General features: G+C 51.6%; 1 protein-coding gene across 5 annotated transcripts; it reads left to right on the top strand.

Annotated features, from left to right (window-relative positions):
• Window positions 1-643: 643 nt before the first annotated feature.
• On the top strand, window positions 644-20728 carry POLR2A (RNA polymerase II subunit A). Of its 5 annotated transcripts, XM_060132867.1 has the most exons (31): window positions 748-886; window positions 1247-1460; window positions 6101-6155; window positions 6443-6575; window positions 6718-6854; window positions 6948-7121; window positions 7314-7595; window positions 7906-8067; window positions 8176-8396; window positions 8998-9130; window positions 9615-9739; window positions 9831-10041; window positions 10566-10775; window positions 10858-11026; window positions 11218-11312; window positions 11455-11658; window positions 11814-12036; window positions 12483-12666; window positions 13043-13214; window positions 13308-13413; window positions 13504-13709; window positions 15345-15569; window positions 15717-15963; window positions 16253-16353; window positions 17284-17388; window positions 17483-17665; window positions 17939-18142; window positions 18330-18516; window positions 18627-18740; window positions 18892-19041; window positions 19144-20728. In XM_060132867.1, exons 4-31 carry the CDS (start codon window positions 6449-6451, stop codon window positions 20298-20300), a joined length of 5814 nt encoding a protein of 1937 aa, XP_059988850.1. In that variant the 5' UTR covers window positions 748-886; window positions 1247-1460; window positions 6101-6155; window positions 6443-6448; the 3' UTR covers window positions 20301-20728. The 5 variants fall into 5 exon arrangements, with proteins under 5 accessions (XP_059988848.1, XP_059988850.1, XP_059988849.1 ...); XM_060132866.1 differs by lacking the exon at window positions 6101-6155; XM_060132868.1 differs by lacking the exon at window positions 1247-1460 and having other exon boundaries at window positions 814-886.
• The last annotated feature ends 3937 nt before the right edge of the window (window positions 20729-24665 follow it).

Genomic DNA, 24665 nt, shown 5'->3' with positions numbered 1-24665 from the left:
CGACCGGCCCCGCCTCCTTCATTACCGAATCTCAGAACAGACCATTTTCCAGCGTGGGGGGGTGATATTAATCAGAAACTTTGGCGGAAGATGAAACCACACGCCAAACTAGAATAAAAGCGGCCTATATTTACCCTCGAATCTTCAAACCTTAAACTTCAGGGCGGGAGGTAGTAGCGAGGGGAGGCGGCGGGATAAAAAAATTCCCTTCCCCTTCGTCATTTCAAAAGGTGACCCAGCCAGGGAGCCGGGGAGGGAGGAACAACGACGCGAGCGCGCGCCCCGTGCACGCCGGCGCAGTCGACCCCGTAGCGCAAGGGAGGGCGGGAAAGGAAGGGGCGGGGGAATGCCAGGGCGAATCTATAAAGGGCGTCATCCGGCCAGCTCGCTCCTCAGAAGCGCCGAGAGCGCGGCCGGGACGGTTGGAGAAGAAGGCGGCTCCCGGAAGGGGGAGAGACAAACTGCCGTAACCTCTGCCGTTCAGGAGCCCGGTTACTTATTTATTCGTTACCCTTTTTCTTCTTCCTCCCCCAGAACCTTTTCCTTTCCCTTCCTCTTTTTATTTTCTTTTTGGGAGACGAAAAATCTCCGGAAAGGCGGAGGAGAGCTCCTTTCGCCCCTTTTCGTTTCCCCGCCTCCTTTCCTCCCCCACCTTTTCCTCCTCCGGCTTTTTCCTCCCAACTCGGGGAGGTCCTTCCCGGCGGCCGCCCCGACAGGGTCTGAGCGCCTAGGTGCAGGCGGCGCAGGCTTTTTGTAGTGAGGTTTGCGCCTGCGCAGCGCGCCTGCCTCCGCGATGCATGGGGGTGGCCCCCCCTCCGGGGACAGCGCATGCCCGCTGCGCACCATCAAGAGAGTGCAGTTCGGAGTCCTCAGTCCGGATGAACTGGTAAGCGGCTCTGCCCTCTCACTCCTCCTCCCGCCCGCGTGGCGGGCGGGGCTTGACGGCCGCCGCGGAAACTTGGCGCTTTTCCCTGCCCAAAGGAGGACAGGCGGGGAGGATGGGTCAGCGGCGCCAAGGCAGTGCAGAGTCCAGCCTCGCGGCCAACGAGAATTAAATTTTCCTAGGGGGTCAGCAAGCTTAGCTCTGTGTCCGAGCTGGGGGCCGGGCCGCAGGAGGGGCTGGAGGGTGAGAAGGAGGGCGAGAAGGTTGATTGGCTCCACACCGCAGATACCGACGTTAAGAGATACCACACCAATCTTTTGGGTGAGAAGCCGAGCCCCAGATTTTTTTCCCTCCCCTCTACAGTTATTAACTGAGCACCTGCTACGTGATAGACGTGACAGACGGCGGGGATGCAGAGCTGAAAAAGACAAAGACCCTGCCTTCTAGAGCACTTTCTTTGGGAAGGGTCAGGGGAGACAGACAATAAACACGAATAAATGAATGAACAAGATAATTCAGTTAAGGGCAAGTGCCTTGCAGAAAGTGAAATGGTGTAATGCGATGGAGAGTGACCGAGGTGAGGCTGCTTTAGATGGGGTGGTGTCAGGGTATGGGAAGGCCTGTTTGAGGAGGTGACATTACTCGAATGATGAGAAGCAGCCAGTCTCCTAGACCATAGATTCTAGGTCAGTAGCTTTTCAGGCAGAGGAAAGAGCAAGTGCAAAGTGCCTGAACGAGGGAATAACTTGGTGTGCTCGGGGGCTGAAAGGTGGCCAGGGTGGCTGGGGTGTAGTGGGTGAGAAAGAGAGTATTAAACCATTCTTGGAGAAGCATGAGGTGGGGCAGTCCAGGTGGGACATTATAAATCATGGTAAGGAATCTGGATTTCATTCTATTTTCAGTAGGAAGTCATTGGAGAATTATAAGCAGGAAAGTGATATCAAGTTTACATTTTAAAAAAATTACTGCTTTGATGGTCCTGTGAAGAACTGACTGGGGAGGAGAACTGAGAATGGAAGCAGGAAAGATGAGGGAGGAGGGAGAGCTGTTGGCCCTTTGGACGCCTTTGTGGAGCAAACTGGAGGAAGCCAGTGGGCTGGAGAGAATGGAATTGAATGGCTCTGTTTGTGGATGGAGACAAGTTTGCTAGAGGAGGAGGCTCAGCTGTAGGAAAGTTGTGTCAGGAGTTAGAACCTCCCGAACTCAGACCACACCGAATAAATTCCAGATGGGGTTGAGGTTGAAATCTAAAAAACAAAACTGTAAAACACTTGAAAAATGCAGAAGGCTTTTGGGGGCTGATACCAGGGGCAGAAACCCTTAACCTTCTCTAATCCAAGTCTTGATTTTACTTCATAGCTGGTCAGTACCTGAAAGGATTAGTTTTTCTCTTTCTTGTTTCCTCAGTAGAATGTAAATTTCACGAGTGACTTTGTATTCACTTCTTTCTCCAGCATCTCAAATAGTGCCTGGCACATAATAGGCATGTGCTGAAAGTTACTTGAATTAAATGAGAGAAGGAAATAATTGTACAGGTACATAAAGATACATGTGGAAGGATTTTTATTTCAACATTGTGTGAAATTATAAATCACCTAATTATTTATTAGTAAGGATTCTATTGAATAACTCAGGGTTTATTACAATAGAACAAGACCCAGTAGGTTAAACCCCCTGATCCCCTGTGCCCAAACTGCTGAGGCACCGCAGCAAACTCACAGGGGCCCAGTGAGAGATTTTAAATTTTTAAGAGAAGCACGGAAGCACAGCTGCGTTTGCCTGATGCCCTGGGAACTACTAGGTTGGGCAGTTCCCTTTCAGCATTAGGTGGCGCCAGAGCCCTTTTGATGACGTCATATCTTTGTGAAGCTGGGTTTCTAGCAGTTGCTAAATACTGGGCAAAAATCAGTGTAAAGCAAGAGATAAGAGTGGTGCTGGGGTGTGGATAAGGCCAAGAAGAGTTAGAGAATACTTTATAAAGAGGTGACATTTGAACTGGGTCTTAAAAATGAATAGAAGTTTGCTGGAAAGGCGGGCAGGGGAAGAAAAGGAATTTTGAGGAATCTCTTGTGGCTGGAGCATAAATGTTGAGGACGGGGGACCTTGGGTGTCTAACCTGTTATCACGTGGGCAGTGAGAACCAGTGTTTGGATGAAGGATTGGGGGCTAAAGTAGTTTGTGTATAATTCAAAGTATAACTTATGGTAGAGGGTTAGTCCAGAACATTCCAGGACAGCCCCTGGTCCAGTCTCAGTGCCCAGAAGCAGAGGGAGTCCTTAGAAGGTGGCTGGCTTGGTGAGCATGGACTTGGAGCAGAGGGGAGTGAAATGCTTTGAGTGTTGTTCTCCTTAGGCCTCTCTAGTGACTCTTCTGGCTGCCAGATTCAGGTCTGCGCCTGCTCTTGTGTGTTTCATTCAAGGTGAGCAAACCCCCTCTTTGTGCTTCTCATCAGACACGATGCAGCTGATGGGGTTCCAGCTTTGTGAATTTAGTCACCACAGGCCTGTCTCCCTGAGATTTCATCAGGTCATCTTGATGAGCGTGCTGGAAGTTCGGAACCTCTTAGCCTTGCACCTGTAGACCATTTTGGTTTCTACCCAGCAGTGACTAATTAGATCCATTATGAGACGATTATTGGTTTGACTGTAAGGGAACAACCTTCTATCTCTTTTCAAGTTCTTTTTTTTTCTTTTTATCGAGGTCTTCGAGGGCACTTCCCTGCAGTGGAGGGTCCTAAGGCAGTTTAGTTCAGTTTAACAAACAATTATTGAGAGCCATCGGGTCCAGGGTGATAGGGGAATGCTACCTGCCTGAGAGATACTTATAATCTATGGGGAAGACAAACCCCAGTGGGTCATTTCATTGCATTATGAGATTTGCAGTGATGGAGGGATTATGGAAGCACAGAGTGGGGCTCACCAGTCTGGCTCGTGAGGCTGTGGAAAGGCTTCTTGGAAGAAGCAGTGCCTGAGCTGAGTCTTCAGATAGCAGTTTGTCTTGTGGGGAGGGCATCCCAAGCAGAGATACAAAGACCCCAAGTAGTGGAGCACATATGCTGGGTAATAGGGGGGCTGCTGGGGAGTCAGCTACTGATGTGGAGGAAGAAAGGAAGGTGGAAACGTCATAAAACTCTTTGTAAGCCATCCTGCTGAATTTGGATATCATTCTGAGAACAAGAGGGTATGAAGATTAGATTTCCAAATTAGAAAGAGCACCCTGATCATAGTATGGCTGGGTAGGAGAGAAGGGCTGGTGACCCACGGAACGCTTGGATACATACTACAAAGGACAGGCCTGAGCTAGGGCAGTGGGCGTAGGGATGGAGAAAAGGGGCAAGATTTAAGAACTGTTTGTTCAGGAGGTAAAATAACCTGTACATGGGCTTCCCTGGTGGTGCAGTGGTTGGGAGTCCGCCTGCCGATGCAGGGGACGCGGGCTCGTGCCCCGGTCCAGGAGGATCCCACATGCCGCGGAGCGGCTGGGCCCGTGAGCCATGGCCGCTGAGCCTGCGCGTCCGGAGCCTGTGCTCTGCAACGGGAGAGGCCACGACAGGCCCGCGTACCGCAAAAAATAACCTGTATTTGGTGAATGATTGGATAATAACAGCTGTCATATATTGAACACCTATTCCATCTTGGGTTTCAGCAGGTTAATTAAATCCTTAATGGTTATATAGATGATAAGTGATAGAACTAGAATTGCAAATTAGAGGTCTCTGACTCCAGGCCATGCTTGTTCCACTGCTTTATGACTGTGGGTAAGGAAGGGTAAGTGTTGGTTTCTGACTTGAGTTCCACTACCTTAGATGGGGACTAAAGGAAAAGGAGAGATTTTTGTGGAGAAGGGAGTTTGCTTTTAGACATGTTGGATTTGATTTATCAGGGGGATATCTACAGGGGGTTCAGTAGGTGGTTTAGTATGTTAATCCGAAGTCCAGAAGAAAGGTGAGGCCTGGAGGGTAGAGATTTGTTGTGAGTAAATAGTGAGAATCATGGCATAGCATTTGGGTGTGATGAGAAGTGTGGATGCGCTAAAACCTTGGGGAGTGGCAGTGTTTAAGGAGCAGACCAAGGCACCCCTTCCCCTTTGGAGCCGTAAGTTTGTTTTCTCTGTCTGTGAGTCTGTTTCTGTTTTGTAAATAAGTTCATTTGTATCATGTTTTAGATTCCACATGTAAGTGATGTCATATGATACTTGTCTTTGACTTCACTTAGTATCATAATCCCTAGGTTCATCCATGTTGCTGCAAATGGCATTATTTCGCTCTATTTTGTGGCTGAGTGGTATTCTGTTGTATATATGTACCACATCTCCTTTATCCATTCATCTGTCAATGGGCATTAGGTTGCTTCCACGTCCTGGCTATTGTAAATAGTGCTGCTTCAAATCCTGGAGTTGAAGTAATTGTTTCTGCTGCAGTATAGTAGAATGGGATGAGCATGTGTTTGGGATCGCAGCGGGGTGGGTATGACGTCTGCAGGCTCCTTGAGATTGAGGCCTTGGGCAGTCACTTTACACAGCCTCAGGTTTCTCATGTCTAAGAGACAGGAATTCACTCCTAGACGGTTAGTGGTTAGGGTAAGAGGAACAGGTACGTTTGGTACCTGGCATGAAGTTGACACTCAGATAGAAGCTTTTATTAAATTCTTCTAAGGTCTTCTCTCTGGAAGTTTAGCGGACCAAAGCTTAACTAATTTTAAAGTTCTTGGTTTTCAGTGTGTGAAAAGATGCCAAAGGTTTCCTTGAACAGCCTTTAGCTCAGAGCAGAAATCTCTTCTCCAAGTTGTACCTACTTCTGAGCCCGTCCTTCCCTCCCTTTCCTCCACTGAATTGGTCCCACTGAGTCCTGGCTCCACCTTGCCCAGGATTCCGGCCCTTGGCTCTGCCTCCATCTCTTGAGGCTCCAGGGTTCACTTCTGCTCCAGATAATTTTCAACAACCTCTGCTCTAGCGCCCCCCTCTCCTGTTCTGTCCTAAAATATCTGAACATGGAAGGGTTCAGGTTGACCCAGGCCCTTGAGAAGGAGGAGGTGACAAGGATGGGGGCAAAGAGTGCCTAACTTTAGGAGCATGTCTTGGGCAGAGCACTTGGGCTGTCATGATGAGGGTGCCTTACAGGGAGGTTCTGGCCTTGATTTCAGCTTTGGGAAAGAAACAAGGCATTGAATTTTTCCCTCTTGAAACAACTTTTATTTCTTTTGCTGTTAAATTCTGTAGATGACAGTGACCTAGAATTCAACCCAGTAGGATATCCAGGGTTCAAGTCCTAGAGGTAGGTGACGTGTACGGAGCCCAGAGTTGACCACACACTAGTCTGAACGCCCCCTCCCGCTCAGACAGTGACTGGAACGAGCTTTTGACTTGCGATACTTGACTTTGGCATTTCCACAGTCAGATATCACACACGCTGACCCCCATTTCCCTCGCTTCAGGCTAAACCTGCTTAGTTCTTCTGTAAGTAGTTTGGGGTTTTTAAAGGCCTTAGTACAGAGCTCCTCAGCCACGAAGTCTGGAAACTAGGAATTCTATTTAGTTGTTATTGGCCTTTCTTTGCTGCAGAAACGAATGTCTGTGACAGAGGGCGGCATCAAATACCCAGAGACCACCGAGGGAGGCCGCCCCAAGCTTGGGGGGCTGATGGATCCGAGGCAGGGGGTGATTGAGAGGACTGGCCGCTGCCAAACCTGTGCAGGTGAGCGCTGGGGGCCGGCACAGGACCCTAGAGGGAGGGAGAGGCTTGTCCTTACAGAAAGCCAGGACTGGGGGTGGACACCTGCAAACCTGGTCTCTGAGGTGAGTGCTGGGAGGAAAGTGTTGTATGTGTGTTCCCACAGGAAACATGACAGAGTGTCCTGGCCACTTTGGCCACATTGAGCTGGCCAAACCTGTGTTCCATGTCGGCTTCCTGGTCAAGACAATGAAAGTTTTGCGCTGCGTCTGCTTCTTCTGCTCCAAATTGCTTGTGGACTCTGTGAGTGGGAGATGGGCTCTGGCCTGGGGAAGGGGTTGCTGGGGGGTGGGCAGGGGAGCAGCCCCAACTGACCCCTCTCTGCTCTGTCCACAGAACAACCCAAAGATCAAGGACATTTTGTCTAAGTCCAAGGGGCAGCCCAAGAAGCGGCTCACACACGTCTATGACCTCTGCAAGGGCAAAAACATCTGCGAGGGCGGGGAGGAGATGGACAACAAGTTCGGTGTGGAGCAGCCTGAGGGCGATGAGGATTTGACCAAAGAAAAGGTAGCCGGGGCTGCCCAGACTCTTGGGAGGGGGTGAGGGCTGGTCCCAGAGGCCCAGAGGGAAGAAGATGGGGAGGCAGTGGAAGCAGCAGGAGCCCGAAGGTCACAGAAGAGCGGGAGGGGCGGCCCGTCCAGGTGTTGAGGGAGAAGGCCCGGCCTTTGCGCTCTGATGGCCCCTCTGTCTCCTTGGAAGGGCCACGGCGGCTGTGGGCGGTACCAGCCCCGGATCCGGCGCTCCGGCCTGGAGCTGTACGCAGAGTGGAAGCACGTCAACGAGGACTCTCAGGAGAAGAAGATCCTGCTGAGTCCTGAGCGGGTGCACGAGATCTTCAAACGCATCTCAGATGAGGAGTGCTTCGTCCTGGGCATGGAGCCTCGCTATGCCCGGCCCGAGTGGATGATTGTCACTGTGCTGCCCGTGCCCCCGCTCTCCGTGCGGCCTGCTGTTGTGATGCAGGGCTCTGCCCGCAACCAGGTCAGCGCCTGCAGGGCCCTGCCGCTCAGCTAGGCCAGGTGTCCGCACGGAGGGAGGCCGGTGGCGGGGACGAAGGCATGCGAGGGTGACGGACAGGTCACCTGGCCTGAAGGTACCCTGCCGCTTGCTGGCTGTGTGAGCCCCTTAAGGAGGTTAGAGCTCACACAGGTGCTTGTGGATCTGTGCACCGAGAGCCCAGCGCTGCTTCCCAGGGTGGTGTGGAGGGAGGGTGAGCGGCACCGCGTGCTGGCACATGCACCTGAGCGCTCGGGGTTGGCTGGATTGTGATGCTGCTGACTTCCTGCCTCAGGATGACCTGACACACAAACTGGCCGACATCGTGAAGATCAACAATCAGCTTCGGCGCAATGAGCAGAACGGCGCGGCCGCGCATGTCATCGCTGAGGACGTGAAGCTCCTCCAGTTCCACGTGGCCACCATGGTGGACAACGAGCTGCCTGGCTTGCCTCGTGTGAGTGGACAGGCTCCCTGTGCCCTACGCCTGGAGGAAAGGGGAGGGCGCCCGGCTGGGGGCCGGTGCTGACTGCGGGGGTGCCCCCCACCCTGCGTTTCCTCACAGGCCATGCAGAAGTCTGGGCGTCCCCTCAAGTCCCTGAAGCAGCGGTTGAAGGGCAAGGAAGGCCGGGTGCGCGGGAACCTGATGGGCAAGCGGGTGGACTTCTCGGCCCGCACTGTCATCACCCCCGACCCCAACCTCTCCATTGACCAGGTTGGCGTGCCTCGCTCCATTGCCGCCAATATGACCTTTGCGGAGATCGTCACCCCCTTCAACATTGACAGGTGTGCTCAGTTCAGAAGCCCTGCCTGGAGGGGTCGGGGAGGGTGGGGGGAATGGGCTCGGAGCAGGAAGGAGAGAGTGTTGAAGTTTATTATTATTATCATCATTATGTTTTTTTAACTTTATTTTTGGCTGTGTTGGGTCTTCGTTGCTGCATGCAGGCTTTCTCTAGTTGCGACGAGCGGGGGCTTCTCTTCATTGCGGCGCGCGGGCTTCTCATTGCGGTGGCTCCTCTTGTTGCGGGAGCACGGGCTCTGGGTGTGCGGGCTTTCTCTAGTTGCAGCATGCAGGCTCAGTAGTTCCGGTACGCGGGCCCTAGAGCACGTGGGCTTCAGTAGTTGTGGCACACGGGCTCTAGGGCACACGGGCTCAGTAGTTGTGGCGCACGGGCCTAGTTGCTTCGCGGCATGTGGGATCTTCCCAGACCAGGGATCAAACCCATGTCCCCTGCATTGGCAGGCGGATTCTTAACCACTGTACCACCAGGGAAGTCCCAAGTGTCGAAGTTTAGAAGTTTGGGTTGTCACTTGGGGCTTTGGGGTGAGGGTGGCAACAAGGGATTTTTGGGAAGCATTTTGTTCATTGCATCCCTTTCCTTCCTAGACTTCAGGAACTAGTGCGCAGGGGGAACAGCCAGTACCCAGGGGCCAAGTACATCATCCGGGACAACGGTGATCGCATTGACCTGCGTTTCCACCCCAAACCCAGTGACCTTCACCTGCAGACTGGCTATAAGGCATGTGTAATAGGCCAGGGCCTCTCTTACCTGAGCAGGAAGCTTTTTGGACTGGGGGCCAGCTGGAGTGGGCCGTCTGAGGCTGTCCTGTTCATTAGAATCCAAGCTTAAGAGACTCCTGCTGTCCTAGGCAAGCCTGTAGCTGCCAGCCCCTGGCATTCAAGGTGGGGGTCACGTAAACCCACGGGCAGCAAGAGGGACACAGGGCAGAAAGAGATCCGGGGAGAACAGAGCAGAAGGCTTCACGTTCAGAGTCTCTCGCGGTCTTTCCCAGCTGAGTTCCCTGAGGTTTGGGGACTACGTCTTCGTTTTCTCTGATAGCCTGGAATCTAGCCCAGGGCCTGGCCCAAAGCTGGTGGTTGATAAGCGTTTCAAGTGAAATAACACCACAGTGTCGTCTGTTTCAAAGCATCTTAGGTCTCCTATCACTTCATTCTTAGCATACCTCCTTCACTGAGGTTTTTCCCACACCTCACCTCCTTAGGTGGAACGGCACATGTGCGATGGGGACATTGTTATCTTCAACCGGCAGCCAACTTTGCACAAAATGTCCATGATGGGACATCGGGTTCGCATCCTGCCCTGGTCTACTTTTCGCTTGAATCTTAGGTCAGTCCGTCGGCTGGGGCTGGGCTGGGCTGGGCTGCTCCCTGGGTCTCACTGCGGCATCTTTCCAACTCACTTTCCTCTTTGACTACAGTGTGACAACTCCATACAATGCCGATTTTGATGGGGATGAGATGAACTTGCACCTGCCACAGTCCCTGGAGACACGGGCTGAGATCCAGGAGCTCGCCATGGTGCCACGCATGATTGTCACCCCCCAGAGCAATCGCCCAGTTATGGGCATTGTGCAGGACACGCTGACCGCAGTGCGCAAATTCACCAAGAGGGACGTTTTCCTGGAGCGGGTGTGTGGTCCCTGGCTGGGGGAAACCTGGCCTGGGTGGGCAGGGGCCCAGCACAGCAAGGATGGGGGGAGGAGCAGTGACTTATGCCCTGACTTGCTCTGCACTGACCTGTATGTGAGACAGCAGAAGGAAAGGGAGTGAGCAAAGATCGAGGCCAAAAACGGTGTATGGCTTTAGCTCCCCATTTAATTCCTCAAAATGTCATGTAATTTTAGGTATCACCTGGAAAGTAAAGGCAAAGAGAGAAATAAGACTTTGTTGAAGTTCTGTTTATTTCTTTTTTTACTTTCTCTTTGTTTCCTAATTATTAAAAGTAATTTGTACTTACTGTTAAAAGAAAAAGCAATCCCAAAGTCTCACTATCACAGTTAAGTTTTTAGTAAAAGTTTGGAAAACACTTTTCTTGCCATCCCTTTGCCTTCAAAGTCTGGCTTTCCCCTTGGGGCAATGAGGCCTCCCCTGACATTCCCAAGAGGTGAGACCTCCAGTTCTGACTTCTTGTCTTTCTTGCTCTTTTTCTCCAGGGGGAGGTGATGAACCTCCTGATGTTCCTGTCCACGTGGGACGGCAAGGTCCCACAGCCAGCCATCCTGAAGCCCCGGCCCCTGTGGACAGGGAAGCAGATCTTCTCCCTCATCATACCCGGCCACATCAACTGTATCCGCACCCACAGCACCCATCCCGATGATGAGGATAGTGGTCCTTACAAGCACATCTCTCCTGGGGACACCAAGGTAGGGCCTGGCTTCTGGTTGTGTGGGGAAGGGCTTTGGACATGGAAGCCACAGCAGGGGCTGTGAATGGTGCTCTCTGCAGGTGGTGGTGGAGAACGGGGAGCTGATCATGGGCATCCTGTGTAAGAAGTCTTTGGGCACATCAGCTGGCTCCCTGGTCCACATCTCTTACCTAGAGATGGGTCATGACATCACCCGCCTCTTCTACTCCAACATTCAGACTGTCATTAACAACTGGCTCCTCATTGAGGGTAAGCCTAGGGGCTCTACCACATCCTCTGTAAATCCTGTGTCCATCTCACTTCTTACTGCTCTTCTTCCATCCCTTTCTCTTCCCCCCCTTGGATTTGGTGTCCCTCCATCTACTCTCTTGGCTGTGATTCCATCCCATGTTTCTTGGGAGTCCAAAGAAGGTGTTGCTGATGCTTCTCTTTATTTCTAGGTCATACCATTGGCATTGGGGACTCCATTGCTGATTCTAAGACTTACCAAGACATTCAGAACACTATTAAGAAGGCCAAGCAGGATGTAATAGAGGTGAGAGGGAAGGCTGGGCAAAGACTGAATAAGAGGCTCTCAGTGGCTTTGAACTGAGTGAAGGGGACATTGGGATTGGAGAGACGGGGACCAGAAGACACTGACGTCTCCCTGAGAACGCAGCCTGCTCCTGTGCACCCAGGTCATTGAGAAGGCGCATAACAACGAGCTGGAGCCCACCCCGGGGAACACTTTGCGGCAGACCTTTGAGAACCAGGTGAACCGCATTCTCAACGATGCCCGAGACAAGACTGGCTCCTCTGCCCAGAAATCCCTGTCTGAATACAACAACTTTAAGTCAATGGTGGTGTCCGGGGCTAAAGGTTCCAAGATCAACATCTCCCAGGTGGGGAGCCTTGTCTTTCCAGAACTGGGGCCACACTGAAGGTGGGGAGGAGGAGGGAAGGGGTGTGCTGCTGGGGGGGTTGGGGGAAAAGTATGGGGAACACTTATTCTCAAGGCAGAGGGAGTTGGATGCACCACACCTTTTCTGTTCCCCAGGTCATTGCTGTCGTCGGGCAGCAGAACGTGGAGGGCAAGCGGATCCCGTTTGGGTTCAAGCACCGGACTCTGCCTCACTTCATCAAAGATGACTATGGGCCTGAGAGCCGTGGCTTCGTGGAGAACTCCTACCTGGCCGGCCTCACGCCCACCGAGTTCTTCTTCCATGCCATGGGGGGTCGTGAGGGGCTCATCGACACAGCTGTCAAGACTGCTGAGACTGGTGAGGACTTTGGATCCAGGGCCCTTCCACGGGCTGGTCCCAGAGAGGACCGCAGGCAGAGAAGCCCCTGGGGAGTTTGAGCGGGGTTCTCAGGCTAAAGTCTTCTATCCCCAGAGAAGTAATTTTGACCTTTGTGGAAAGAATAGAGACTAAAGATCAAGAGTTAGGCAAATACTCTTGTTCTGGTTGCCATGCAGCATTCCATGATGCAGGGCTAGAGCCTCAGGGTCTCTGCTCCTGACCTGTCACATGGACGGTGTTTCCTAGGGGTCTCTACTGGACCCTGGGTCCATCTGGTGGTGGGCATGGCTTTCATTGAGAGGCCTTGGGGATGAGAGGCTACTAGCTGGCTCTCCTGAGGACCAGAGTGGCCAGCAGGTCTTGTCCTGAGACAGGGAGGCTCCTCTTCTTGCTCTGGGTCCCTCAGTTGATTCCCTGCCCCTCAGGATACATCCAGCGGCGGCTGATCAAATCCATGGAGTCGGTGATGGTGAAGTATGACGCCACCGTGCGAAACTCCATCAATCAGGTGGTACAGCTGCGCTATGGTGAAGACGGCCTGGCGGGCGAGAGCGTTGAGTTCCAGAACCTGGCTACCCTCAAGCCTTCCAACAAGGCTTTCGAGAAGAAGTGAGAAGGCAGCAGGCGGGTGGTTCTTGCCCCTGGGCTCAGGGCCAGAGTGGTAGGGGTTCTCCTCCCCCCACACGGTGAGATCACCTGGACCGTGTCCTGCAGTGGACCTTATACCGCCCTTTCGCCACCCATCTGGCAGCAGCTGCAAGATGGGAGAGGACGGATGGAGACCAGATTTGAGACCCGCCCCCACTTTGTACAGAGGGGTGAGCGTAAGCTCAGGTGCCATTGCACATCCTTGGGTCTGGATCTTTTGTTTCCCCACCCAGGATTATTCACAGCCCTGTTCCTGTGGGCTGCAGACCTCAGGAGCCTCACACTGTTCCTTGATCAGGGCCCTTCTGCCCCTTGACTCCACCCCTGTCACCTGCAGGTTCCGCTTTGATTATACCAATGAGAGGGCCCTGCGGCGCACCCTGCAGGAGGATGTGGTGAAGGACGTGCTGAGCAATGCACACATTCAGAACGAGCTGGAGCGAGAATTTGAGCGGATGCGTGAGGACAGGGAGGTGCTCAGGGTCATCTTCCCAACTGGTGACAGCAAGGTGTGTGTGGGTGGGAAGGGCTGGGCTGGAGAAGTGCTGGCCCTGCATGGCTGGCCCTGACTTGGGGTCCTGCCTCCGTCCCTCCTGCCTCAGGTTGTCCTCCCCTGTAACCTGCTGCGCATGATCTGGAACGCTCAGAAGATCTTCCACATCAACCCTCGCCTTCCCTCTGACCTGCACCCCATCAAGGTGGTAGAGGGTGAGTACCTGCTTCAGGACCACCAGGCCAGGCAGGCTCTGCTAGCAGCGTCCTGGTCTACAACCTCTTCATCCCTCGTTTGGCCCTTAGGTGTCAAGGAGCTGAGCAAGAAGCTGGTGATTGTGAATGGGGATGACCCACTGAGCCGGCAGGCCCAGGAGAACGCCACCCTGCTCTTCAACATCCACCTGCGGTCCACGCTGTGCTCCCGCCGCATGGCTGAAGAGTTTCGGCTCAGCGGAGAGGCCTTCGACTGGCTGCTCGGAGAGATCGAGTCCAAGTTCAACCAAGCCATTGTGAGTGTTGTCCTCCTCACCCCAGCCTTGGTCCTCTGCTCTGATCTATTGATTTCTCTGGGCTCTGAGAACAGCCCACCTCTGCCCATAACTGCATAATAATAGATCTCATTCATTGAGACACTGCTGTGAACCAAGTCCTGTGTTGGAGGCTTTATACCTTTATTCCTTAGCAGTCCTAAGAAGACCCTAGTAGGGGGGAGGGGCTGTTAGTCCCATGTTGCAGAGACAAAAAGTGAACCTTGAAGAGGCAAACACATGAAAAGATGCTCAGTATCAGTAGCCGTCAGGGGAATGTAGTTCAAAACCACGATGAGATACCACTTCATGCTCCCTAGGGTGACTAGAAAAAAACAAGTGTTGGCGAGGACGTAGAGAAATTGGAGCTCTCATACACTGCTGCTGGGAATGTTGCAACTGCTTTGGAGAACAGTCTGGCCGTTTCTCAAAAGTTTAAACATAGAGTTACCATATGACCCAGCAATTTCACTCCTAGGAATATGCCCAAGAGAATTGGAAGCACACGTCCACACAAAAACCCATACACAGATGTTCGGAGCAGTATTTTTCATAATAGCCAAGCAGTGGAAACAACCGAAATGTTCATCCGTTGATGAAGGATGAACAAGATAAGGGAATATTATGCTGTGGTAAAAAGTAATGAGCTGTCAAACCATAAAAAGACAGTGATCAACTTTAAATAGTATTACTAAGTAAAGAAGCCAGTCTGAAAAGGCTACTTACTGTATGATTCCAATTAAAAGATTAAATTTTGGGGACTTCCATGGCGGTCCAGTGGTTAAGACTTCGCACTTCACTGCAGGGGGTGTGGGTTCGATCCCTGGTCAGGAGCTAAGATCCTACATGCCTTGTGGCCAGAAACCAAAATGTAAAACAAAAGCAATATTGTAACAAATTCAAAAAAGACTTTAAAAATGGTCCATGTCAAAAAAAAATCTTTAAAAAAAAAAGATTAAATTGTATGGTATGTGATTATATCTCAATTAAAATAATGCATTGCGGGGGACTTCGCTGGTGGCTCAGTTGTTAAGAATCCGGCTGCCAACGCAGGGGTCACGGGTGCGAGCTCTGGTGCAGGAAGATCCCACATGGCACAGAGCAACTAAGCCCGTGCGCCACAACTACTGAAGCCCGCGCACCTAGAGCCCGTGCTCCGCAACGAGAGAAGCCACCGCAGTGAGAAGCCCGCGCACCGCAACGAAGAGTTGCCCCCGCTCACTGTAACTAGAGAAAGCCCACGTGCAGCAACAAAGACCCAACACAGGCAAAAATAAATAATTTTTTAAAATTTATAAAAAAAAAAATGCATTGGGGAGCTTCCCACTTAGAAGACTATCATCAAATGAATATTTGCCCTGTGACTCTAGCACACAGCACTTTTAGAAATGTGGGGTTTAGATGACATAGTCCCTATTCCTGGGTGTGCAGCACATCTGGGGCTGAATGGCGGGTGTAGATTGAAATGCCGTCTGAGGAAGGGGATGATCAAATAAGACTGATTTGTTTAAATCTCTGCCTTTTCTAAACACCTCTGCCCAGCCCTGACATGTCTCACTCTCACTCACCAGTGGGGAGGGATTTGCTCTTCTGAGGCCAGCTCTTCTTACTCCCCAGGCCCATCCTGGGGAAATGGTGGGAGCTCTGGCTGCACAGTCCCTTGGAGAACCTGCCACCCAGATGACTCTGAACACCTTCCACTATGCTGGTGTGTCCGCCAAGAATGTGACACTGGGTGTGCCCCGACTTAAGGAGCTCATCAACATTTCCAAGAAGCCAAAGACCCCCTCACTTACTGTCTTCCTGCTGGGCCAGTCTGCTCGAGATGCTGAGAGAGCCAAGGTGCGGCTTAGGGTAACGGGCTTCCTGGCAGGAGGAGGAGGGGACTCCTTCCCTTAAGTAAAGGGTTTGGCAGTCCCTCTGCAGGTGGCTTTGAAGAGGCCTTTGGAGCCACCCAAATACCTGTCACGAATCCCTTTTTTTCCCCAGGATATTCTGTGCCGCCTGGAACATACAACGCTGAGGAAGGTGACTGCCAACACGGCCATCTACTATGACCCCAACCCCCAGAGCACGGTGGTGGCAGAGGATCAGGAGTGGGTGAATGTCTACTATGAGATGCCTGACTTTGATGTGGCCCGAATCTCCCCCTGGCTTTTGCGGGTGGAGCTGGACCGGAAGCACATGACTGATCGGAAGCTGACCATGGAGCAGATTGCCGAGAAGATCAATGCTGGTGAGGCTGGGGGTCCTGCCTAGGCCCCTGCCCGCCCTGTCCTGTCCCTGTGCTCGTCCCAGACAAGGCGCCCACACCCACCACCTTCCACTCACTGGTTCTGCTCCTCCAGGACACCCCTTCTCCAGGTCCCATCTGCACTGCTTTTTCCTTCTCATTGTTTCCCCTCCCTCTTTCTAGAAAGGCTCTGTGGGAAGGAGGGGAAAGCCAAAAGAGAGCCCATATGGGGAGAGCTGCGGACGAGCCGTGAGCAGAAGCAGTCCTGCAGCTGCAGTTCTCATTTTCCCAGGTTTCGGTGATGACTTGAATTGCATCTTTAACGATGATAATGCAGAGAAGCTGGTGCTCCGTATCCGCATCATGAACAGTGATGAAAACAAGATGCAAGAGGTAAACGGGACCCAAGCAGAAATTTATATGTCAGACGTAAAAAGCCGATATATCTGGTTCCTGACCAAAGACATTAAAATGAAAGCAGCATTGAGTGCCAGTCACACCACCTAAAGTAGAGATGGGGGGAGGGTGGGTAGCAACGATCTGTAAGAAACGTGAACAGCAGCCATATAGATAAAACAGGCGGTGTTGGGGAATTCTCTGGCCGTCCACTGGTTAGGATTCCGCGCTTTCACTGCCTAAGGTGTAGGTTCAATCCCTGGTCGCGGAACTAAGATCCAGCAAGCTGCGGGGTGCGGCCAAAAAAAAAAAGCCCCAAAACAGAGGGTGTTGATTTGGTGGTGTCCCCATAGCCCGGTCACTTGGCTCTCTCCTCCCTGCGGCTCCTGTGTGAGGGCAGGTCGGACAGTAGGAATTGCTGTGTCCTAGGGAAAGTGGTGTGACAGCGGGTGAAACAAGACCCAGGAACGTGTTTGACCAGTGATTTCACTCCTGGGCACGGCTCCTAAAAAATGGTTCAGCAGATGTGGATACCTTAATAATACAAACTCAGAACTTACTATTGAACTGGGGGAGAGTAAATAAGAATGTGTGGATACGCGTCCATTAGACATCACACGTCAAGGCGTTAGTGGGCGGGCGAATGCTCGGTGAGTGCCAGGACGAGAGCAGAGGTGCTGTGCGCTTTGTTACAGCGCTTGGAGCACGCACAAGAGTGGGAATCGTGTTAAGGTGGTGGAGTGCAGTTGCCTTTTCTGAGGGTTTTTTTTTAAAATACCATCGTAAAAACACGATAGAAAGTAACCTCACTGGAACTGAAGAGAGCAGGTCTGGGCCACACCTGGCTCTCCAGGTCAGGCTGTGGTTTGGGGTGAGGGCGGGGACAGACCTGAGAATCCTAGGAGGGCTGACTCACTCTTGTTGCAGGAAGAAGAGGTGGTGGACAAGATGGATGACGACGTCTTCCTGCGCTGCATCGAGTCCAACATGCTGACAGATATGACCCTGCAGGGCATCGAGCAGATCAGCAAGGTCAGCCGTTCCGTCCCTGCAGCCCATCCAGCCCCTCTTCCCTCCCTCCCCATCCCCACCCGTCCAGCCTGAGGTCGCTCTGCCCCCACCGCAGGTGTACATGCACTTGCCGCAGACGGACAACAAGAAGAAGATCATCATCACAGAGGACGGGGAGTTCAAGGCCTTGCAGGAGTGGATCCTGGAGACGGATGGCGTGAGCCTCATGCGGGTGCTGAGCGAGAAGGACGTGGACCCTGTGCGCACCACGTCCAACGACATCGTGGAGATCTTCACGGTGAGCCCCTCAGAGCCTTCTTCCCTGGTCCCTCTGGCTCAAGGCCCCCTCCGTAGGTCTCAGGCAGTGGTTGGGGTCCGTGCTCTCCCCTCAAGAGAGGGGTTGGTCAGGTGGTTTTATGCCTGAATCCACTTTTGCGTCTGGGCTTCACTGACTCCTGACTGTCCCTCTGTGGATCTGGGTGGTGGTGGCAGCAGGAGGAGAGCAGTTACTCGGTCTTGACCCTTCCCCACCCTTGACCCCCCACCCACACCCCTGCAATCCCCATGCCAGGTGCTGGGCATAGAAGCCGTGCGGAAGGCCCTGGAGCGGGAGCTGTACCACGTCATCTCCTTCGATGGTTCCTACGTCAATTACCGGCACTTGGCTCTCCTGTGTGATACCATGACCTGTCGTGGCCACTTGATGGCCATCACCCGACACGGAGTCAACCGCCAGGATACCGGACCTCTCATGAAGTGCTCCTTTGAGGAAACGGTAATGGCAGAAGTTCTGAGCGGGTGGAAGGAGAGAGAGCAGGGAGGAGGGATTGCTGTGGGAAGAGGGCATCCTCCACTGTGTGTGATGGGCCTCAGTGCGGTTCCATGGCTGGGTGGGTGGCTGTAACAGTGGTGGGACATAGGGGGGCGGGGTCTGACGGCACGCCCCCTCTTCCGAGGTTTAGGTGGATGTGCTTATGGAAGCAGCTGCACATGGAGAGAGCGACCCCATGAAGGGGGTGTCTGAGAACATCATGCTGGGCCAGCTGGCTCCAGCCGGCACTGGCTGTTTTGACCTCCTGCTCGATGCAGAGAAGTGCAAGTATGGCATGGAGATCCCCACCAACATCCCCGGCTTGGGGGCTGCCGGACGTGAGTACGAGGGGCTACGAGGAGGAGGTGGGGCAGTGGGGAGGCTGCACGTGGGCGCGGCGGCCAGTCCCGGGGCTGTTCGTTGTGGGTCACTGTGCGCCTCTCTGCAGCCACCGGCATGTTCTTCGGCTCGGCCCCCAGTCCCATGGGAGGAATTTCTCCAGCCATGACACCCTGGAACCAGGGCGCAACCCCAGCCTACGGCGCCTGGTCCCCCAGTGTTGGTGAGTAGCCAGCCGGGAAGACAGCCCTCTGCGTGGTTCAGAGGGCGGGTGGGCTGGGCTCACAAGGGGTCCCCATGTGGAGATGCTGGGGGCTCTGGGAGTGTGTTGGGCTCCAGCTCTGGTTTTAACTAACGTTTCTCTCATTTCGCAGGGAGCGGGATGACCCCGGGGGCAGCAGGCTTCTCTCCCAGTGCTGCTTCAGATGCCAGTGGCTTCAGCCCTGGTTACTCCCCGGCCTGGTCTCCCACGCCGGGTTCCCCGGGCTCCCCTGGCCCCTCAAGCCCGTATATTCCCTCACCAGGTGAGTTGTCCTTGTCTGTCAAGGCCAAGTTCATTTCCTCCTTGATCTTCCTTCTGGGTGAGTCTCTCCATCGCTTAATGCCTTTCTGCTTCCCTCCCACAGGGGGTGCCATGTCTCCCAGCTACTCCCCGACGTCGCCTGCCTACGAGCCCCGCTCCCCTGGGGGCTACACGCCCCAGAGTCCCTCTTACTCCCCCACTTCACCCTCCTACTCCCCTACGTCTCCATCCTATTCTCCAACCAGCCCCAACTACAGCCCCACGTCGCCCAGCTACTCCCCGACCTCGCCCAGCTACTCCCCGACCTCGCCCAGCTACTCCCCGACCTCACCCAGCTACTCCCCGACCTCGCCCAGCTACTCCCCGACCTCACCCAGCTACTCGCCCACTTCCCCAAGCTACTCGCCCACATCACCCAGCTACTCGCCAACCTCTCCCAGCTATTCGCCCACCTCTCCCAGTTACTCGCCAACTTCACCCAGCTACTCACCCACCTCACCTAGCTACTCTCCGACATCTCCAAGCTATTCGCCGACTTCACCAAGCTACTCACCAACTTCCCCAAGTTACTCGCCCACCAGCCCTAACTATTCTCCAACCAGTCCCAATTACACCCCGACGTCACCCAGCTATAGCCCAACATCCCCCAGCTACTCACCTACTAGTCCCAACTACACACCAACGAGCCCCAACTACAGCCCAACCTCTCCAAGCTACTCTCCGACCTCACCCAGCTACTCCCCGACCTCACCAAGCTACTCCCCTTCGAGTCCACGATACACACCACAGTCTCCCACCTATACCCCGAGCTCACCCAGCTACAGCCCCAGCTCGCCCAGCTACAGCCCGACTTCACCGAAGTACACCCCAACCAGTCCTTCCTACAGCCCCAGCTCACCGGAGTACACCCCGACCTCTCCCAAGTACTCACCTACCAGCCCAAAATATTCGCCCACCTCCCCCAAGTACTCTCCGACCAGCCCCACCTACTCGCCCACCACTCCAAAATACTCGCCGACGTCTCCTACTTACTCACCAACCTCTCCGGTCTACACCCCAACCTCCCCCAAGTACTCACCCACCAGCCCCACCTACTCGCCCACCTCCCCCAAGTACTCACCCACCAGCCCCACCTACTCGCCCACTTCCCCCAAAGGCTCGACCTACTCGCCCACCTCCCCTGGCTACTCGCCCACCAGCCCCACCTATAGCCTCACCAGCCCAGCCATCAGTCCCGATGACAGTGATGAGGAGAACTGAGGGCGCGCAGTGCGCAGTGGCAGCCGGCTAGGGGAAGAGCGGCTTCAGGGTGTTGTGCAGTCCTCCCTCCCCTGAGGGGCGCGGGCCCCGGTCCAGCTCCCTTGTACATAGCTCCTTGTGACAAAGTTCCCTGTTGAGGTTCTGGTCCCATTTCTGCCGGGGCTTTTGTCTTGTTCTCCACTTGTGCCGTCTCAGAACCCACTCACCTGCAGTGGTGTTCTTCTCGCCCTACCTACCCGAGGCCTGTCCCCAAATCCAGGATCCTCCTTGCCTATGGCTTGATTCGGGAGGTAAAGGGTATTTTAATTTTTTGGGGGTAGTTCCTGCTCTGGGTCGTCACATCTGATTCTCCGGAAGAACAAAGTGAAAGCTGCCTTTTGTTTGTTACTTTTTGAATTTGAAATAAAGTTTACTAATTTTGACCAGAAGTGTGGTTGTTGAGTGCTTTATTAGGAGGCAAGAATACCCAGGCCCCTACTCCCTGCCTGGGCTGCTGTTCCATTTGTCATGTTTTAGCTGATCCCTGCTAATGGGGCAGGGGCAGGGGCAGGAAAACGAGCACAGACAGTACATTCACGGAACAAACGCCTACTTCGTGCCAGGCTTTGCTCTGTCCCGGCTTTGTGGTTGAACAGATAGATACAGGCCTTGTCCTGCATTAAAGCAATATTGACATAACATCTTTTTTAACCAATTTTACTGATTATCATAATATGTAATTTAGAAAAGTACAGAAAGGTACAGTACAGAAGCAGAAAAATTATTGCCCTTAACACCACCACCAGGAGGCATGTTTTCTTTGGGTATTTTTCCTACCTGTTTCTCAGGTCACTTCTAATCAGTCTTTGTTTTGGCCTCAAACCAACAATGAGAAGATTATGGTTACTAGGATATGTTTTAAAGCTGAAGTTAAAGAACTTGGTGATAATTTGCTATTTTCAGTTGGCCATTTCATATTTTGTTCCATTAGTTCCTTTTTTTTTTAAATTTTGGCCACGTGGCTTGCAGGATCTCGGTTCCCTGACCAAGGATTGAACCCAGGCCCATGGCAGTGAAAGCCCAGAATCCTAACCACTAGGCCACCAGGGAATTCCCTGAAATATTTCAAAGGATAGTTTAGAAAGTAACATGGGGACTTCCCTGGTCATCCAGTGGGTAAGACTCTGTGCTCCCAATGCAGCGGGCCCAGGTTCAATCCCTGGTCAGGGAACTAGATCCTACAAGCATGCTGTGCAACTAAGAGTTCGCATGCTGCAACTAAGAAGCCTGCATGCCACAACTAAGAAGTCCGCATGCTGCAACTAAAAGATCCCACATGCCACGTGCTGCAACTAAGACCCAGCACGGCCAAAAGAAATAAAAATAAATATGAAAAAAAAGAAGAAACATGGCCAAGATCTATTAATTTATCACTAAGATTGTAAGTGGTAGATACCATTTTGCAGTATTTAATCCAGATCTTAAATTGTTTTGAAAGAGATGACTTGTTTTTATAAAAGGGTGTTAGAAAAGATCCAAGCACGGTAGAAAAAAGTATAACATCTTCCCAATCCCCTGAATTACTGTTGGCAATTGGTGAACATAATTCCAGACAGCTCTTTCACCGTATAGAATGATAGAAGGATAGATAGAAAGAAATGGCTTTTTTCCTTGTGATGAGAACTCAGGATTTACTTTTTTTAAGTTTTTTTTTTTTTTTAGTATTTATTCGGTTGCATTGGGTCTTAGTTGTGGCAGGCGGGCTCCTTAGTTGTGGTATGTGAACTCTTAGTTGTGGCACGCACGAGGGGTCTAGTTCCCCGACCAGGGATCGAACTCGGGGCCCCCTGCATAGGGAGTGCTGAGCCTTAACCACTGCGCCATCAGGGGAGTCCCAGGATTAACTCTTTCAACAACTTCCCAATATACTGTACAGCAGTGTTAACTATAGTCGTCATGTTGTACATGACATCCCCAGTACTTATATTTATCTAACAACTGAAAGTTTGTACCTTTTGACCACCTTCATCTAATTCCTCCACCCCATGCCCCACCCCCATAACCACAAATCTGATTTCCTTTTGTATGAGTTTAGTTTGTGTTCTATTTGTTTTAGATTCCACATATGACATTATATAGTATTATTATTATTTTTTATCTGCACCATGCAGCATGAGGGATCCTAGTTCCCTGACCAGGGGGTTGAACCTGAGCCCCCCACAGTGGAAAGGTGGAGTCCCAACAATTGGACCCCCAGGGAAGTCCCTGTATAATGTTTCTTTTTTCTCTGTTTGACTTATTTCATTTAGCATAATGCCCTCAAGGTCCATCCATCTTGTCACAAATGGCAATTAAGGAAGTGAAATCTGCCAGGGTGAGGCAAGCAGGGTGCTCTCTGCAAGCGCAAAATTTAAGGGGCAACAAAAAAACACATAATCAAGATAAATAATATTTTAATGCAATATTTAAAAACTCAAAATTAATGTAAAAGTCCATGACGAATGAAATAGTAACAGTTTAAATTTAAAAAGGATCCAGATGAATGATTTTCCCCCGTTTGCCTCTGGCCCCGATGTGACTTGGCATGGCTCTGGTCTTTGCAGGTGTAGTTCTGTGGTCTCACATCTCTTTCGAGGACTCACAAGGCCTTGTTTGCTTGTGTGTTCTACAGCTTTAGATTGTGAGCTGCTCTTTTTCCTTGGAAGTCTATCTGTGGGAGAACTTTGAGTCCTTGATCGAAGTGGCATACCTATAGAGAGAACGTGTATTTGCTTTCTCCTGGCGTGCGGCTGCACTAGCAACCTGGGAACCCTTTGCATTTTTTTAAAATTAATTAATTTGGCTGCGTTGGGCCTTTGTTGCTGTGTGCGGGCTTTCTCTAGTTGCGGCGAGCAGGGGCTACTCTTTGTCTCAGTGCGCAGGCTTCTCATCGTGGTGGCTTCACTTGTTGCAGAGCACAGGCTCTAGGCACACGGGCTTCAGTAGTTGCAGCACGCAGGCTCTAGAGCGCAGGCTCAGTAGTTGTGGCGCACGGACTTAGTTGCTCCGCGGCATGCGGGATCTTCCTTGACCAGGGCTCGAACCCGTGTCCCCTGAATTGGCAGGTGGATTCTTAACCACTGGGCCACCAGGGAAGTCCCCAGTTATGTACTCTTATCAGTGTATTTAAATGGCTCATCTGTAGTCTTCTTACCACTGCTTCTCTGCTGTCATCTTTTTTATTCATCTGTCTGGAATGTTTTTCAGAAAAGGCTCATAATTGCCTCGTTATAGTCCCTTAATCTTTTATTTTGAGACTATCTTCCTGTAGCCTTCAAAATTGAAGCACATCTCGGCTGGATATTTCTTTCCCTCACAATTTTGCGGACATTGCTTGATTTTTGTATTGGTTAGGTTCTCCAGAGAAACAGAACCAGTAGAATGAATAAATATATATAAATAAATGTATATATATATAAATTCATAAACAGGTAAATTCATATATATATATACTATGAGGAATTGACTCAAGGCTCAAGGATTATGGAAGCTGAGAATTCCCATGATCTGCCATCTACAAGCTGGAGACCCAAGAAAACCAGTGGTGTAATTCAGCCCAAGTCTGAAGGCCTGAAAAGATTAGATGAGATGTCACAGCTCAACCAAGTGAGGCTGGAAAGAAAAGGGGTGAATTTCTCCTTCCTCCATGTTTTGTTCTATTCAGACCTTTGATGGATTGGATGATGCCATCTGCTTTACTGAGTCTACCAATTCAAATGCTAATCTCATCAAGGACACTTTGACAGACACACTCAGAAATAATATTTAATCTGGGCACCCTGTGACCTGTCAAGTTGACACATAAATTTAACCATGACCAGTCCACCCCTTTTCAATTTGTACCCAGATGCACCTCTTTAAACCATACTTAATCTCCAAATAAAGACAATAACAAGATCATAATTCCATGATGCAACTGTCATGTGTACAACTGAAAATACACTAACCCCTTCCCCAGAAGAAGAGGTGAAGTCCTTGAGTAGTGTTTAGTCTTCTTGATATGCCATAACTTAAATACTATGACGTAAAATTAACAATACTTAAATACTATGATATAAAGTCAATACATCTTATGTTACATGATAAGGGAATAAGAGAGGAAAGAAAACAAAGAGAGATACACATACACAAACATATTCGTAAAGCAATGAGGAAATAAATATTCATAACAGTTATAGTCCTAATTTCTGTAACTAGCCATGTGGTCATAGCTGGTATTTATAACTACCTTCTTCTACTACCCATTCTGTATTCCCTTTGCCTTCAGCAAGCACCTCAGCTGGTCATGGTTCTTCACTTGGTGGGGTGACCCAAACCTTCATTCTTGAAGGGGCTAGACCATTACTA

This window comes from Lagenorhynchus albirostris, chromosome 20 (assembly GCF_949774975.1).
Source record: "Lagenorhynchus albirostris chromosome 20, mLagAlb1.1, whole genome shotgun sequence".
Taxonomy (NCBI): domain Eukaryota; kingdom Metazoa; phylum Chordata; class Mammalia; order Artiodactyla; family Delphinidae; genus Lagenorhynchus; species Lagenorhynchus albirostris.
This window is presented reverse-complemented; position numbering and strand designations above follow the sequence as displayed.

Bases quoted from the DNA above. Each gene is read 5' to 3' on its own strand.
- POLR2A (XM_060132865.1), top strand. From the start codon at position 794: ATGCATGGGGGTGGCCCCCCCTCCGGGGACAGCGCATGCCCGCTGCGC. The intron at 9,740-9,830 runs GTCAGTCCGTCG...CTTTGACTACAG, and splicing joins ACTTTTCGCTTGAATCTTAG to TGTGACAACTCCATACAATG. The intron at 16,354-17,283 runs GTAAACGGGACC...CTCTTGTTGCAG, and splicing joins ATGAAAACAAGATGCAAGAG to GAAGAAGAGGTGGTGGACAA.